The 18,890-nt window shown below is 35.6% G+C and overlaps 2 protein-coding genes across 2 annotated transcripts in view; one reads left to right on the forward strand and one right to left on the reverse strand.

Annotated features, from left to right (window-relative positions):
- The window catches only part of LOC134678317 (gamma-aminobutyric acid receptor subunit beta), a 555,578-nt gene that overhangs the window by 492,261 nt on the left and 44,427 nt on the right, over positions 1–18,890 (reverse strand). The gene's annotated exons all lie outside the window — the stretch shown is intronic.
- Positions 2,838–10,173, forward strand: LOC134678312 (tryptophan 5-hydroxylase 1). The gene is made up of 10 exons (XM_063536818.1): positions 2,838–3,140; positions 3,224–3,377; positions 3,572–3,737; positions 4,790–4,840; positions 5,541–5,658; positions 6,699–6,862; positions 7,397–7,523; positions 7,984–8,216; positions 8,681–8,897; positions 10,079–10,173. Exons 1-10 carry the CDS (start codon positions 2,871–2,873, stop codon positions 10,160–10,162), a joined length of 1,584 nt encoding a protein of 527 aa, XP_063392888.1. The 5' UTR covers positions 2,838–2,870; the 3' UTR covers positions 10,163–10,173.

An 18,890-nucleotide genomic window follows, 5' to 3' on the forward strand; every position in this document is an offset into this window, starting at 1 on the left:
TGTGGATTCCTGTAAAATAATTATATGGCATGAAAGAACCGCCTAAATCACATAACTACTAAAAATCATCGATATTTGACTTTTTTCATATTTCCCCCAACCTCCCCCCCAAAAACAAAACCATTTTTTGTAGTAAGATACTGTACAAATGAATAAATAATCGGACAATGTATTAGTTTTACTATCGAAATAATATATAATAAACAAATCTTATTTATGCTTCAAATTTGATGTTTTTGTGAGGTAGGCTATGCATTTAAGGGTTAAAAAAACAAGTCTGAAAGTCCTTTAAAAATAACAAGCTTAGATTCATAATAATAACTTACCTAGGCTTCAAAATAATTAATGTAATATATCTACTACCACGATTGTACGTACCAACATAATGTTTGATGATGGTACAAATCCCTAAAAAGTTTTTCACGGATAAAACAAGTGATAAATTGATGGTGATATTTGCTACAATTACGATCAATACGGTATCAAAATATGAGTAACGATCAACAAATAGAAGCATTATGATATTAAACAGCGTGAACGGTTGTCCCTCGGAAGCGCTGTTGCCTTTAATTAATTTAATTTCCTTGGAGACGTAGCTCTATTTGCGATTCAGGGCTTATTTGCAGTCACATCTTGGCAGTCATGATTTGGGCTACATCAGAGGCTAAGTAACTAAATTCTGACCGAATGACAAACCTCTATCATTTGTTATAAACGTGTTAAATAAGATAACCCATATCTTATTTAACACGTTTATAACAAATGATAGAGGTTTGTCATTCGGTCAGAATTTAGTTACTTAGCCTCTGATGTAACATAAAAACATAATATTATCTTAAAAACAAAAGAATAGGTACGAGTTCAACACAAATCATTTAAATGCGTTTAGTACATTTTGTTCCAAGTTGGCATTTAAAAAAGTGTAAAGTAACTACCTAGCCCTTATCTAAAATAAAACAAAAATATTTGGCTATGTATTTTAATATCCGTGCTATATTTTTATTGTAACGTATGTAACAATGCACTTAAAAACGATTTGACGCAAATAAATAAATTATTTGATGTAACTTGTATGTATGTAGTTAGTGTGCGAGTCGTATTACGAACTATGACCAGATAAAGCCCACATGCACCGTCACCAACCGTGACGTCACCTTATCCTATTCACGCTTCGTTAGCTCGATCCTAGCGCAATAATTAATTTACTTTGTTATATTATAATTATGTATTACTTATTGTGTCGTCTGTCTGCTGTCTGTTATATAGGCCTCTATCTCAAGAACCATAATACATTTTTACATGTGTTTCTTTATTGCTGATACGACAAAAACGAATATACCCAAACATGAAATTAAAAAATTGATTATTTAATACCTTCAAAGGACTGTAGACCTGATACCTATATGGTTTTAATTTTAACATGTTCCCGACAAGGAGGTACTTGACAGACAGTCGGACGGACCGACGGACAACAAAATGGTCCTATGTATAAAGGTACCGTTTTATTCTTTTGATGTACCTAACCCTAAAAAAATCTCATTAACAACAATAATAATAAGCTAATAACTAGCTAAGGTGTATTCGGGTAATTCCGACTCTCGGATAGTTCCGAAATTCAGAAGAAAAACACCCAAAATTCCATCATAATAAAAGTCTCTTTTCGGAATTATCAGACAGTTTTCGACATTCGGAACTACCTGAATACACCTTACCTGATTAGTACTTTACCGGTTTCTATGTTGATTTAAATGGTATAACAGCAGTGAAACATAAATAAACATAACAATATTCAAAGTTGCGATTAAATAAAACTATAAAAAATTATAAAATCTGAACTGAGCTTGTCAAAGAAGTTTAGTAAACGAAAGATGCTTGCCGATGGTATCAGAAAATACCCCTGGTCTAATTTTATACCGTAGCCAGTAGCGAAGTGAATAAACGGGCGGGTTCCTCACTAGATAATGAATGATACGGAACGCTCTTTTCGCTAAACAATGGTAATAAATACAGTGACTGGACCGTTTAACTCCGTCAGCCCGGGTGCCTCCTCGCGGTCTACACTTACACGAGCCTTTATAGGTGTTAGTGCTGAGGCTTCGCACATACTGTTGTGTTACCCATCTGTTTAGGATTCAAATTAACCAAATTTTTAAATTGATTTACTTATTAAATAAACAGGACAGGTGGTATCCATTATGAATTTTAAGTGAAATTTTACAATAACCTACTACTTATAACAAATGGTCATATTTAAATGCCTAGGGGATGGTTAGAGTGAGGTGAGTTCGGAATAGAACTTCAGTCTCATCAGATGGTCTTATTGAGCCTGCGTTTGAAACCGTTTAATGTTCCAGGTTTTCTCTCAAAGTTTCTCTCCTCAATATATATAAAATCTTTTTCATTTTTCAATCACTAAAACTATAAGCACACAAAAGCTGCGAAAGCGGGTGAGGTAACTACGACACACTCAAAGTAAAAGACTGTTCCAAACTTAAAATTATAATTTCAAGTTAATGATATTTCCGATATAAGTATTTTCTACGACGTATTCATCAATACAAGTGGTATTTTAATCCTCAAGTACTAAATCCGAGAAGTAATAAAAGACTGATATATCTAAGTGTGTCTCCGTCTTTACAGCGTGAAAAGAGAACATTTTCCAAGTAACTCCGAACGCTTGATTCAGCCAATCAAATATACCCACCCTCCGTCGAGTCTCCCGCGCCTCTTCTCTTTATAAGGCGAACTGCCTGGGAGGAGCCCGCAGTTTGTCTTCACCAATGCAGCAGCGCATCTCGGATTCAATAAAAAACCACCAACTTAAGCAATAATTTTTAATTTGTTTCATATAACATCAAAGTTGTCAAATAATGAGTGGATCGGGAAAAGGGTTCCTCGGATTATGGTTGTACAGAAACGGTTCTGAGTGGGAGATGAAGAAGGATATGCCCCACCACCCTAAGCTAGGAGACATCGGCATGGCGTCGCAGCAGCCGACAGCTGAGGGGGAGAGGATTTCGGTGATATTCTCGTTAAAAAACCAAGTTGGCGGCTTAGTTCGCGTCTTGTCCGTATTTCAGGACTTGGGTATAAACGTGCTCCATATTGAGTCCAGGAAATCTGCTACTGAAGTAGCTGACGTGAGTAGTCTCGACTGGTACCTTGATTTTCGTATATATTATTGTAGTTTGAGTTCAAACTACATATATGCAAATTATTTTAGGCAGATATACTTGTGGATGTGGAGTGTGATCCTCGTAGGATGGAGCAATTGAAAAGAATGCTGAAGCGCGAAGTTCAAGAGTTCGAAGTCTTACAAGCTCAAACCGGGGAAGTGTTTCCACCACCGACGCCGCTTTCTGCTGCCGCTAGTTTTGGTACCTACTTTTTCAAACTTGAGTACTCTATTATGCATATATAACTGTAACAAATGCGCAGTTCAGAGCCTCTGTAAAAAAACATCTGAAAGTTTCTACAACTTTTAGCAAATAAATTATTTTTCTTATTTGCCAAATAGCTAACTCTTGATTCCTATGAGTCCTATGACGTTATTTCTATTGGTCTTTGTTAGATTTCGGCGAGATGCCTTGGTTTCCGAGGAAGATCTCGGACCTCGACCGCGCGCAGAACGTATTGATGTACGGCTCCGAGTTAGATGCTGACCACCCCGGCTTCAAGGATCCCGTGTACCGCAAGCGGCGCGAGCAGTTCGCTGCCATTGCGAACAATTACAAGTAGTAAGTATTACTTTTCTGCGCTTTGCGATGTTACAATATCACAGGTTCAAATCTGTGTATTTTTTTTTAAGTGTTGGTTTTAGTTTTGTAGGTACTCGTAGTTTTAATTTTGGATTACCTCTCTTATCCTAATTTTGTTAATAATTATGTTTCCGGTTTTGGTAAAACAGGTAAAAACATTAAAATAAAGAAAATAAATTATTTATTACCTACATTGAAACTTGCTGCAGCGATAAAAACTATAATAGTCCGTTTCACTAAGTAGCTAGGTGATTATTGATATTAAAATATACTAAGTAATAACCGGGTCTATCGCGAATTTATTTTATTACCTCTTAAACGTTTATATTTATAAATTTTTGAATTTTATTTATTTGTTTTTTCACCCCAGATTTTTTTGATAGGGAATATGGTTTTAACTTCAACTTATGGTGGCCAACTATTGATAATAATTAACATATGTGTAGTGGGTGGTTTGAAATTATGCGGTCTATCCCAAACTTTTTCATAGACTTTACGTCGGGTAGTTACGCAAACCTCTGTTTTGACATTTTGCTGGGACATCAGTTATCCGCGATAACGACCAGTGAAATGTCATATATAAAGATAATAAAATAAATTCGCGATAGACCCGATCATTAATATGTGTTCAAAACGCGTAAGTTTTAATTGTTACAGATAAAATTTAATAGAAAAAAGTAAAATGCATTAAAATACCTACTAAGCTAATAGCTACACTCCAGAGCACTAAGATCGTACTCCGTTTACAAGTGCGAAGTGACCGACATTATACTTTTTAATTTGACCAAAGTATACAGGGAGTAAGGTTGTTATAGATCTCAAACCAAAGGTGCTGAAGTGCTCCTTAATTATTAACGTAATTTGTATTGTGCAGTACCTAGTAGTAATTTTAAATTTCATAGGGAGACAGGAAACGTAGTATTAGAATAAAGTTTTTTGGAATCATATGTCGTATTGTACACATAATCGTTACTTCCACTTAATTGTCAACAAGTGAACATGGTATCGTAAACGTTCCTTTCTTTTTATAGTGGCCAACCGATACCGAAAGTGCAATATACTGAAGTTGAAATAAAAACATGGTAAGTTTACTAAGTTTTTCATAAAGTTAAGAGTTACATACCTAAGTACATAGTTGATTTTATGTCATAAAGCAACTTTTGTAGGTGCACACTGTTATTGCCGATTGAATTACATGCCGTCAAAGCATTGGGCTCGGCAAAATGAATATTTAATAAGCCCAAACAAATCGCCTGCAAAATTGGGGATGTTTTTGTACACAAAACGGATACATGATAACATCATAATTAATATTATGCATAAAAATCTTATGTCAGGCATGCGTACATACATTATAATTTAGAGGAAGAGCATAATCGAAATAATATTTTGTCCGCTAGTATTATTACACTTGTGTAATCTAATCAAATAAGATATTATAATAATAAACATTACAATGTAAAATAATGAAGGAATTTTGATTATTATAAATATTTATACTCTGGCAGACCAATTTTGTCAGTACCAGTAAAATAAATTAACTATCTATACCTACCTACTCATCTCTTTTTTGGGCTGATAATACTGGTGTAATAAAAAGGCAGTATGCTTTTCTCTGCCTATGCTTCAGCGTAAAGTGACAAAAGGCAGTATGCTTTTCTCTGCCTATGCTTAAGCGTAAAGTGACTCTTGGCTAACTACAGCTCTTATATCAATAGAGTAAGGTCACGCTCCCCCTCCCTAAAGTGTACATGTAATCAAGGCGATAATCACTGTGCCCAGGGGGATAATCTTCCGAGAGCTGCACAAGCTCTACCTGGTGCACGCTTGCGAGGAGTATCTGGAGAACTGGCCGCAACTCGTCAAGTATTGTGGCTACAGGGAAGACAACTTACCCCAGGTATGTAAGAAACAAAAACGCTTTAACGAGACCGATGCCTAACAGGGAGTGAAATCGCATAAACGAATAATAAATTCCAATACATTTTCGATGCCGTGTCAAACACAAAACCAGTCACTCGGACGCCACGTCGTCGCCGAAATGTCAAAACTGAAATTGAACTTTATGCATATGCACGTAGTAGACCTAGTGGCTCTGTGGTTTGTGACCGATGAATTCGTCTTTGGCGTTGGACCTGCGGTGCAGATATATATCGTTCATTGGCGTCCAAAAGGTTTATACGTCAGCTAGCGCGTTCTAGAAGGCCCCAGCGCGGCTATAAGTTCAGGGACAATCAAGGAAATGGAAACATTATGTGTTAAACTAAGGAACTTCTCCCATATTTATTTATTGTTTATTAAGAAACAAACGGTTGTATACATTTACAGTTAAACAGAAAGATATGATAATATACTTAAAGCTACAGTTTCCTCAATTAAAAATATTCAGAAAACTTAGCATACCCTTGTTAAGTTTTGTATATTTATATGAATTATAATAAACACTAATAAAAATGACGGATGGCGATAACCTACTAATAACGCTTGTTAGGATAGACTTATGTTTTAAATAAATATCTTTGAATTAGTTCCTTGTACTTAACTAAACTCAAATTGTTCATACATTACAATGAACACAGATCCCGTAAGGGCACAGCATTTTATTCTTATATATAACTACATACTTATACTTAAAACTAGCGGCCCGCCCCGCCCCTTCGCACGGTTACACAAAACCTTAACAAACTGTACACCTAAACCTTCTTCAAGAATTACCTACTCTATTGACAGCATGAAAATCCGTTCAGTATTTTTTGAGTTTATCGCGAACATTACACACGAATAGACAGATGCGGCGGGGTCTTTGTTTTATAAGATGTTGTGACTATTAATCTTATTAATTAATTGGCCCGTGTGTCATTTCCTTTAGAACAATTTGGAAACCCTGTGCATGCTGGTTGAAATATAATCGTATCAATTACCTATCGACGTTACTTTCAGTTGGAGGACGTCAGCGCATTCCTGAAGAGGAAGACTGGCTTCCAGCTTCGCCCAGTGGCCGGATACCTCTCTCCTCGCGACTTTCTCTCCGGCCTCGCCTTTCGAGTCTTCCACTGCACACAGTACATTCGCCATTCTTCCGATCCGTTTTACACTCCAGAGCCGTAAGTTTTATGCGCCTAAACGTCAATATTGAGGTATCCTTAACACATTCACTGCCCCCAACGCACATGTGCGTTCACCGTCATACAAGTTTATTCCTAGGCCACGCCCCCTGGCAGTGAATGCGTTAAGGTTCTGAAGTTAGTTATGACTTTATGACGTTGACTGTCTCTAAAATTTAAGAGGTCTATGGACTCCACTAGTGGACGATTATCTCTCCAAACAAACGTAGGCTCCATTTTCCTCCCTGGATATTGACATCAAAGTAATTGATTCATTTCTCTTTGAAAGTTCTCAATAATTGGCCCCTAAGTTATTTGTGCGTGGAGGATAGTCCAGGGTATTCAATATCGACACGGAGAAAGTGTCATAAATCGCAGTACCTTGTACCTAAGTACCTTGATCGTGCCTGCAATTAAATGGATGGATTAGAACGGCACAAATCGTGGCGAGATTTTTTTTCGGTTGTCCGTCACACATACGAGTATATGGACTACTTTTTTTAAGTAAATAAATATACTTGCATTCTATTTCAGTGACTGCTGCCACGAGCTGCTAGGGCACATGCCGTTGCTCGCCAACGCATCCTTCGCACAATTTTCTCAAGAGCTGGGACTAGCTTCCCTGGGTGCATCTGACGAGGACATTGACAAGTTGGCCACGGTAATAAACATTCTAGTGTTTTGGGAAGGTGCTATTCGATATATCGTTTCTGTATTTACCATGCCCTAACGGAGGTCGTATTCAAATATAGCGTGGGTCATATCCTAGAAGTTAATCGAAACCAATTTTGTAATATTCCAATATGTAATATTCGGTTGGGCTCAAATTTAGTATATTTAAATAAAACCGGTGACAATACAATATTAGAATGACCTCGAACTAATTAAAACGTACTTCAGAAAACAACCTCCAACTCACGAATTTTTATCATCTTAATTCTGCGGTGTATTATAAAATTACTGGGTCGGTAGTTAAAACACGTTTAATGCATATTCAAATCTGCCTTGGCTTCCAATGCTTCCATTCTGGATGTATGGCAATCTCCTTTTAGACCACTTAAACTTCACTTATTAAGTACACCCTGATTGGTTGACAGTTAAAATACACATGTGTATTTCAGCTTTATTTCTTCACCGTGGAGTTCGGTCTCTGTCGTTCCCCGGACGGTTCCTTCCGCGTTTACGGCGCCGGCTTGCTCTCCTCAGTGGCCGAACTGAAGCACGCTCTAGCCACGAGCGACAAACACAAGCGCTTCGACCCCGACGTCACCGTCAATGAAACCTGCATCATCACTTCCTACCAGAATGCATATTACTATACAGACTCGTTCGAAGAGGCCAAAGAAAAGATGCGGTCAGTATTGTAAAACTAGTCCTTCAGGCGCTGTACGGAATCCTGTGGGTAACCACGTTTCCACTAGGGTGTTAATTTCTAAACAGTGTGACTTTCTTTGTTTTGATTTATTGAAGTTTGTGGAATGATTACTGTAGCTAATCGTTGCGCTTACCATATCTGATATGTGCGAGATTTTAATCAAATGAATTAATACCTTATAAATATGTTTAGTTGCTAGGTAACTATTTGTCAATCAAAAATCGAACACATATCAGCTTTGGAAAGCGCAATAAACAAACCACTGTGGTTGCCATGTAGGACAGTCCCTCCCACGTAGCATAGAATAATGTTTACCGATGATATTAAAATTGCTTTCTTTGCCTTAGTTTTTAGGGTTCGGTACCTCAAAAGAAATTTATATAGGTATAAAACTTGTCTTTTCTGTCGTTGTATAATTATGTGCAAGCAAACTTTTATTGCAGTGCATTTGCCGAAAGTATCCAGCGTCCGTTCGGCGTGCGATACAACCCGTACACGCAGAGCGTGGAGGTGTTAAGCAACGCCCAGAAGATAACGGCGCTCGTGCGGGAGCTGCGAGGCGACATCTGCATCGTGTCCTCCGCCATCAAGAAGATCTCCGCCCAGGACAACACGCTCGACGTCGAGACTATCGCCAACATGTTGCACACTGGCTTACAGGTATAACCACGCAATAAAGCTGTGGGTGTTAAACCTGCGTGGATCGTAAATGATAATGCACTCACTTAGTAAACAGTATGTAATGTTTCTGAAGTTACAGTTTAAGGTTTATTGTTTGTTGGGATTAGCATTTAAACAAGCGGTTAGTACAGGTACACACAATTCACCAAAACACTTGTTAAGTTCATGCACCACACCATACATAATGAGTCATGCGGTGTCTAAAAATATTCTGTAAAAAAAACACCGTACTTTGTCAGTAGAAAAAGGCGAAATATTCAAATTTTCTATGAAATTATAACCCTTCGCGCCTACATTTTTTTTAAATTTGCTGCTTTTTTCTACTGACAAGATTTGCTTGACCAACTATAGTTACCATTTAAAAAATGTATACATATATAGTCCGTCGAAGTCCACCCGCCCACAAAAGTCAAAATTTATATGGAAATATGAACCACATAAGGCGATGGCGTATGTTGTTGTTGCCAAGTAAATTTTATCGTAAACTTGAAAATTGAAACATATTTTTGACGCCGACTGTACATGTGTTAGCCCCGAGGAACTAGAATATTCATACAGTAGCTCATTATGTAAGCAGCTCCAAAATGTTTACGTTATTTGATGTTTCACGAGGCGGGTTGTATTTATGCGCCCAAACAATATAAACCTATGTAGGTAATTCAAATAGCATTGTAATGCATCATGCGCAGCGTATTAACAATTCTCTGGATGTTATGATATGCACATTTTGACATGCCCCTATTTCAGAACAATACTCATATTATTATAGAAGTATTATTATTTTTATTATTATAGAAGTATTTAGAAAAGTACATAAAGTTTCTGCCGCCCCGCTATGTTACGAGTATTGTTCGGTAGTTCTAAATTGCCCGGTAACACAACAACATAATATTTTTTAATCTATACTGCATCTGGAAATACTTATTAAATTTCTTGATTTCTTCACCGAAAGGACTTTTTGATTTAATCTCTTCGACGATCGCCATCTTGAATTTTTAATTTTTTTCTTCAATGCGAAAATTAAATAGTCAAACATAGTTTTTGGCGAAACGCGAGTTCTCTCGCTAGTCGAACTACTAGTTATTGTTAAGTACACTAAAATATGTATTTGGTTGAATCAGATCACATCTTCGAGGTCCTTTATTGATTGTTTGTTGCAGGTGAGCGAGCGTAGCCCGCAGAGCACTTCTGGCGGCAGCTCGCCAAACTCTGACCGCGGCGCGTCGCCGAGGCCGGAGAATTAGATTGTACACTTGTTTTCAGCATAATCTTTGAATTTTAAGTATAATTATTTATTTACAAACAAGATATATACAGTAGTATTACTAAAAGAAATTAATAACTAGCTTAAATCTAAAATAAGCCCTTGAGGCATTGTACCAAGGATGCTGGCGGCATTACCTCGCTGTATCGCAATGTTGATACGTTGGGCGAGGTAGCCGACAGCTCTTCGGTCGGGCTTTGTATTGAATTGCGAAAATGTAATAAAAATATTCGTTAGTCATAGATTCATCATTGCATTTACCTAACCAAATATCTATTTTAATTTTCATCGTAATCTAGCCGTTTCTGGCAAAACTCGTTATGAGCATGAAACAATAGATGATAGGTATACCTACAATATTAGGTATAGCAGTTTGCAATGCTATAGGTATCATAATAATATTGGTTATAAACTCTGCTAACGAGAACAGGTTTTATTTTAAATAAATGTCCAAAAATATTGTTGTTAAATAATATATCCTAGCGCAATTGTTTGTTGACCTGTTATGTGAGCATAAAAAAATTAAAACCGTTCAACTGGTACTTTCATATGGCTGAAACTGAAAGGGAATTGTTATTAATAAACCTGAAGAGTTGCAGTAACTGTTATGTTAGATAATTGCTATAAGTGTAAAAGTATAATACCTTCAAGGGAATAATTTACACGATTTAATATCACCTTGTGCCGTTATCTTTTTTCATTGTCTGAATAGCATCTTGGGTTTATTTTCACCTGATTATTATTAGCAAATCTTGATCGTAAAAGGTCTTGCAGGTTTCATGTGTTTGTAACCGGTTTTTCCATTTTTTGTCTATCGGTCTTGAAATATGTCTCATTTATTCCGCCCTTTGCCACTTAATCTTTCGCGATTGTGAGTGCATATTAGTTTTCTAATTGTATCATTTTTATTAGTAGTGTGTGTTTTGTTTAGTACCAAGATACTTTTATTGCTCGCTGTGTAGTTTAAATTTTTTTTTGGCCTTGCTGATGTCAGTCTATCTCTTCGTCGTTGTTAGTTCGTATTAATGATATTTGTTTCCCAGATATATTTGTTAGTTATTTACATATTCAATAGTGTTTCCTTTTAGGTTGATGGGAACTATTTAATAGGGTGGAGCGCGCTTGTATGTTTTTTTTTAAATCTAATAGTGCGTATAAGATATCCTAGGACTTATTATGTGCAGTGTTTTTTTTTAGATATTTAACACGCCTCCACAACGTCCTTGAACTATTAAAAAAATTAAAACATTTCGGTCTTTTTTAATATGACGTCCAAAACTTTTTTTAAAGTTTTTAGGTCTTGACATAATAAAGCCATATGTATTTCAGAATTAATGTATTAATATGTACAAAACATAGCAAAAACTCTACTAAAATACAAAAAAAAAAACTACTGATCTGCTCTAAAATATTGTTTAGTTTCAAATTAGGGAATATTTTTCCTCGAAGCTAATCTTATTTTTATTAGCCCTTCTCTGGTTGTTTTATCACACAGCAGCACCGATGCTTCTGGCGTTATTTTAACCGCCCTCTCTACAGCTTGTGTATGGTTAGAGAGATGGGATAAATATGTTGCGACATCCCTCAAGTGCCGCCCGCAAAGGCTTTGATTTCGTCGATTTGTGCTTAAATCATTGCCTACTGGGGCAGTGTGACTTCTATAGGCTTTATAGGCTAGAACGACACGAACGGCTTTGCTTGCAGTTTTCTAACAGTTTACCTATGTATGGAACCCGTAATCATATATTTTAGGAGGCCTTATTTTTTGTTTTTTAGGAGGCCGTGACCTAGCGCCATAGAGGGGAAAAAAATGTCTCAGTGGTAACTCGTTCATGTGAAGCAAGCACACTATCCATAGGAGGGATATCTGTAGTTCCTTTTCCATTAGTCTCATAACGCCACGATTTAAATTCAAGTTACTGACCTAATGAGCCCATGCCACCGAATCATTTTCAACTACTTGAAAACTATGACATTTCTGTTCAAGTTTAAGTTGCTTGTGCTATTTAACATCTTTGATTATATTTATGTATTTCTGTTCTACTTTTGACTTTAGGCCATTACAGATTGAGTGATGGTAAGCCATCAACAGCATAAATGCTATTGAAGGCTTTGCTGTAGTCGACGAAGCAATGTACTTATAAATACGTGTAACGGTGTATGCTGTTGGGCCGCTGATGGTGAATGAAACGCGAAAAACTTTAGCTGTACAGTATATAATACCTCCCTCCCGGTACGGGAAGAAGAGGCCGGCCCAAGAAGCGATGGCTTGATGTCGTCAAGGAGGACATGCGTGCCAACGGACTCACTACCAGGAATGCCGAAGATCGGGCAAAGTGGTCACGAAGGAGTCGGAAGGCGGGCCCCGGGTCCTCGCGCCCCGCGCGGGGGCACAGCCGGGATTGACGCCAGGATGATGATGATGATGATGTACAGTATATAATACATCCTATATACACAATAACACGGAAGAAGATATAGAATATTTACAAACAACCAGCTAGTTACACATAAAAATTACAGATGATGTAAAAAACTATGGACATATAAATAAAAGACGCGCGCTGGCAGCGGCATCCGTACCTACCGGCCAGGCCGGCGGTCAGCACGCGTGCAGCAAAAAGGTTTGTAGTTTCATCGCCTACAAACGGTTTGTTAATTTCATTAAGATTTTCTATTAGTTGTTCCGCTACATGCTATCATGAACATGTGTAGCTGTGCTGAAGTGTGCGCGCAAGCCTGCCTATTCTTTTGGTTGCGTGGTGTCGATCTTTATGTTACTCACAGTATTTATCTAGCGGAGCGCAAGTATATGGCAAGTACTTAGGTGTCTTACTGGACATCGTCGGAACCGGATCTTTATTCACAAATAAATTTAATTAAACACATTTAAGAAAATTATTTCACTTAATTAAGCACTTATAACATCAAATTGTACGCGAAATAAGTGAACATCCCACATTCATTACATTGCGTGTTGAATTTACTTAATAAAAGCTATAAATTTAGAGCACGTAACATCCGTATACACACATAAGTAGGTATACATCAATTTAAAATTATCAAAAACGGATTATAAAATACAATTATAACTATTAATCATAATGAATTACTATTATCAAGAAAAAAAGTTAAGTGAATATCAAATAGCGGAGTTTCTCTTTATTTACTCTATTCCGGGATCATTACTTAATTTTAACACACTTTTGTGAAGCGTAAATTATAAACTTAATCGCTGTTACAAGCGTAATTATATGATAATTTATAATTATTAAGAACAAAAGCTAAACGAAAATCAAAATGGCTTCTTATTTCTTTTTGAACTCTTTTCTTAACTGTTATTTTAAACTGAATTTGATTGTGCCATGTGCAATGCCTTAATAGCCAATTTTTCTAAGGTTTATTGCTGGTCGCCTCATTACTGCTTTTCCTGACCTAGTTCCCACAATTTTAGCCAATCTAGTACATCGATGATTAAATGCAGTAGGTAATGATTTGGGGTTTTCTGTTTGTTTTTTATATTTTCGTTTGCGTAATACCAAAAAGTTTCAATGCCATGAGCTCGGGGAACATTTGGGGTCTGTTATGTTTTCGTAATAAATCTATTCCTGCAGCTTCTAAATGTTGGGTGACTTTCGTGGCGTAGTGGCATAACGCCATATCCGGCCAGAATACAATTTCTATGGTAATATTTATCAATGAAGGGAATCAATTTACTTTACACTTTATCATACATTTTCTCAGGTAAATGCGTGTATAGAACCTGTGAAAAAAATAAATGGTTCAAACGTATTACCACTCTAGTCTATGGAGTTTATAGCTTGCCAAACGAAGTATTTATTGAAATGTTTTTTTGCGAATATTCTACAGTCCCGATTGGTCGCATAGTAGTATTATTTTGTTTCCCAGGAACATCCATTGGGTCCACGGGTGTCGTTATAAATTATAAGAACTTTTCTCAGAATTTTTTAATACACTCTTCGGCGTCCTCTTTTAGCTCGCACTTCATGGCCTTAAAAATATATTTAGGAGCAGATAATTTTGTAATCGCTTTAAGCTGTAGATAGTGTGTTTTCATTCGAGCTATACTTGACTTCGATACTTTCAATTTATTCGCAGCAACTCAATGATTCCGTTTATAAACTTATTTATATTCTTAGCTGTCAAAACAGTACGTTTTCTTCCCGGAATGTTATTAAAAATATCTCTGTGCGTTTCTTTAAAAAGCTTTATGTTTCGATATAAAGAAGTTCTTTGAAATCCCTCTGGCGAAAAATTATGTAGGTATGGTGTCCGTTTATCGACGACACTTATACCTAATACTGAATAACTCTTTTAGCAAATACTTCATGTTCAGCTTTCTTCATAAATAAAACTTCAAAAATACGATCGTAATCCCCGCTTATTCTGATCATATTCTGGTAGATATGCCTTTACGGCAGGCATGACAGTTATTTTTGTTAAAAAAAAAACAAAAATCTTTTCAACCGTTCGAAATTTGAAACTTATCTCTTTATTTCTGGGACAGCCTTTATAAACATACTCGTAATCGCTGTTACAAGCGTAATTATATGATAATTTATATTTATTAAGAACTAAAGCTAAGTAAATATCAAATGGCGGCGTTTCTCTTTTTTTACTCTTTTCCGGGAGCATGAATTACTTAATTTTGCGAAACTTTTGTTAAGCGTAAATATAAATGTAATTTATATTTATTTAGAAAAAAAGCTAATCGAAAATCGAAATGGCGTTTTTCTCTTTTATTCTTTTTCGGGATCATTACTTGATTTAACAAACTTTTGTAAATAGAAGATATAAACATAATCGCTGATACAAGCGTAATTATATGATAATTTATATTTATTAAAAACAAATGCTAATTAGTACCAAATTGGTGCCGTTTCTCGAATGTTACCCATTTCCGGGATCATTTCTTATTTTGACAAACTGTAAAGAGTAAATCTAAACATAATCGCTGTAACAAACGTAATTATATGATAATTTATATTTATTAAGAACAAAAGCTAAACGAAAATCAAATTGGCTCTTTTTTTTCTTCTCCGGGATAATTATATAATTTTAACAAACTTTTGTGAAGCGTTAATATAAAACATAGATGCTGATACAAACAAATTGTATGATAATTTATATTTAGTAAGAACTAAAGATAAGTAAATATCAAATGGCGGTGTTTCTCGTTTTTCTCTTTTCCGGGATCATTAATTAATTTTAACAAACTTTTGTGAAGCGTAGGTATTTATAAACATAATAGCTACAAGCGTAATTATATGATCATTTATATTTATTAAGAACAAAACTTAAACGAAAATCAAAATGGCGCCGTTTTTTTCACTCATTTCCGGGATCATGCCGGGTGATAAAAAATGTTGACAAAAAAAATTAGAATTGTTAAAAGAGGTGAAATAATGATATAAGTACCTAACAGGATCTGAAATCAAACTTAAATACAGGTAATCTATATCTAATCTAATCTAATCTAATCTATCTATCTTATTCCTTTAAATATGTAATACCTTCTTGTCTATTTATTTATATGCATAATTATATTAATTATTTATATATGTGTAGATATATTTCGGGGATCTCGGAAACAGGTCTAACAATTTCGATGAAATTTGCTATATGTGGGTTTTCTGGGGCGATAAATCGTTTTAGCTCGGTCTTATTACTGGGAAAACGCGCATTTTTGAGCTTTTGTATGTCTTCCGAGCAAAGCTCGGTCTCCCAAATATTTGATTAAAATACGCGGTTTTTCTTTCTATTACCTAATGAACATTTGTATGTGGTCCATGATCAGCTGTTCGCTATCAGTGATATTTGTGAATATCACTGTGATCATTTCGTTTTGGTATACATTTTGATCAACAGATAAACCACTAGTTTTAAACCACAGAAACTCATCTTTCGGAAATTACGTCATACAACATAACCTTTTGCTCTCACGGGCATGCAATTTTTTTAAGTACCTACCTACCTACTAAAGTTACCTTAAATAGGTACTCAAATTGTAATAAAAACTTAACTTATTACTATAATTAAATTATTACTTTAATAAACAGTTTATTTTTGTTTATAATTGCGATTTTAAGTTTTTTTTTGAATTTTCACAGTTTTTATACGAGAAGCGATCAATGTGGGGTAAGTGTCAGCAATCCATAGTGAGAAAGACTATTTTTTGAGTTTCGACTCCGACCCATACGGAAATCGAAGGTTTTGAGAAATTTCCTTTGTACAAGTTCTATCTTATTGATATAATACTTAAAGCGAGGGTTGCGTTCGCGAGGTCTACAGCTCACAGGACCCAACTGTATATAAACGATCGAAACCATGTAGCGTTTAGAATAACGTTGATAATAATACGTAGGTACCTATCTACCTAATGAGTTAATGAGTGTTTCTTTTATTTTATGCCACTTTTATTTATTGTGACATTTTTGCCACTTTTGTATCAATTCTACTCAGAATCACGAGCTCTTTCGATCCGAATGGGATAAAAAAAGTCATTTTTTTCCTATTGTGTTACCATTTCCTCATATACTTTGTATGGCGGGAACAAAAAGGAAAGTTAGAAAAATGTATCACAGTCCGTATTTTTGATACGACCACATATCCTAAGGGTAATTATTAATTAACAAACTGTCATAGGTCTTATTAAAAATGTACGACTATTATTTACCCTTAATTGAATTTCAGGAGCGATATCATGGTCGCATTTTTATCATCTATCATGCCTTGTGTCACTCCCACTTACATATTTGTTAGAAAGTGAAAGGCATGGTGACAAATGATAAAGAGCTGACCATCTTAGCCCTACAGCACGCAATGTATGAATTGATTTTACATCATACCGCCGCGTTTACTGTCGCGACGTCACCACTTCTACAAAATGATGACAATGATGTTCGCAATAGATTCCATTGCAATACAACAAAAAAAAAACGCTACCAGTGGTTAAATCCAAGTTAAAAACTTCTTTCGGAATCGTTTTAAGCACTGTCTACGCCTTGTTTAGGATTTGGTTATATCAAAGATACAGTCTGAGTACATGGGTACATAATTATTTACATTCTAATATTGCCTACATAGTGATTAAAATAAGTGTAGGTACTTAGTGATTAAAATGTTATAAATCTGTAAATTTTATTCAGCTGATCAACCTAATGTCTAAACATATATATGTATTTATCAAGGACTACTGTTTGCATAACATACGTAATATTATGCTATAATATTAAACAGTGAGAAAACTACTTTATCGCAGTATTTATTTCCAATATCCATTAATATAAATATTCCTAGAAGCCTAGAAGGATCATTCAATATTTCTCTGGCTTTTTGTTGCAAAGCATTATTTAGCCATTTTAGGAAACTAAATTGTGGTAGCCAAAATTATGAGTTTTTAAGGTTCCGTAGTTAATTTCGGATTATGCAGCCTTTTTTTATTTGGTTTCGTAGCAGTCGTATCAAATGTAGGTAATGTTTAATCGTTATCTTGGCAAGGCCCAAGAAGTGTGCGTGATGAGGTGGACATGAACCCCATCTTCGAACCCCCGCGAAGGTACGAGACCCGTAGTGCGCGCGCGGGACTGCTGCGACTCGAGCCGCATAAACTAGTCCAAAAAACTCACCCACGTCATGGACCGTAATATATACAGGGCGTCCCACGGCGATGCCACATGGAGGGAAAGTACCTTAAATATCATAGATAGCATATTTTGCTGAAAGAAGACTTCATTTTATTTTTAAAACTTAGTTAAATTGCAATCATACTTTTTTAATTTTTTTTGAAAAACAAAATGTATGGAATAAAATTATCGCGTCATTGGAGGAAAAGTACCTTAATTATTGTAAATGAACATCTTACTGAAAGAAGACATTATTTAGATTTAAAAAAACAAGTTGAATTGCATTTTAAATAATTTCATGGTTAAACCGGGAATCGAACCCGCTACACGAGAAAAAAAATACCTTATAGCTTTGTCATACCGATCGAAAGGCTTCAATGTGAGAATTATTTTTTTGGTACAAGGTATTTTTTTTTCTCGTGTAGCGGGTTCGATTCCCGGTTTAACCATGAAATTATTTAAAATGCAATTCAACTTGTTTTTTTAAATCGAAATAATGTCTTCTTTCAGTAAGATGTTCATTTACAATAATTAAGGTACTTTTCCTCCAATGACGCGATATTTTATTCCATACATTTTTTTTCAAAAAAAATTAAAAAAGTATGATTGCAATTTAACTAAGTTTTAAAAATAAAATGAAGTCTTCTTTCAGCAAAATATGCTATCTATGATATTTAAGGTACTTTCCCTCCATGTGGCATCGCCGTGGGACGCCCTGTATATGTGAGGTGTACAATCATCTACCGCGGGAAATTATAACAGCACAAAGTGCTTTACTTTTTAAATCAAAACTCAAAAAATGGCTTCTCGAGCAGACGTTTTACGACCATAAGGAGATATTTAATTTAATTTAATAATATAAGTTTAACCTATGGTTTAATATTTTAACTTGTGATGATATTTCATTTTATTTAGTTACACACTCTAACTTTTATGACATGTAAATTTTAATGTTCGCAGAGGCAGTGGGACGAGCCTCTCTGCCGTCTAACTAGGAACCGTCTCCTAGATTCGGCACTTAGTCCGACAGATCGCGCTCGTCTTCTTGCCACTGCGGAATGG

Source organism: Cydia fagiglandana, chromosome Z, assembly GCF_963556715.1.
Source record: "Cydia fagiglandana chromosome Z, ilCydFagi1.1, whole genome shotgun sequence".
In the NCBI taxonomy this organism is placed as follows: Eukaryota; Metazoa; Arthropoda; class Insecta; order Lepidoptera; family Tortricidae; genus Cydia; species Cydia fagiglandana.

What these genes read in the sequence shown, in the direction of transcription:
- LOC134678312 (XM_063536818.1), top strand. Translation starts at nt 2,871, where the DNA reads ATGAGTGGATCGGGAAAAGGGTTCCTCGGATTATGGTTGTACAGAAAC. An exon ending in ACATTGACAAGTTGGCCACG is followed by an intron (nt 7,524 to 7,983) that starts GTAATAAACATT and finishes TGTGTATTTCAG; the next exon opens with CTTTATTTCTTCACCGTGGA. An exon ending in TGTTGCACACTGGCTTACAG is followed by an intron (nt 8,898 to 10,078) that starts GTATAACCACGC and finishes TGTTTGTTGCAG; the next exon opens with GTGAGCGAGCGTAGCCCGCA.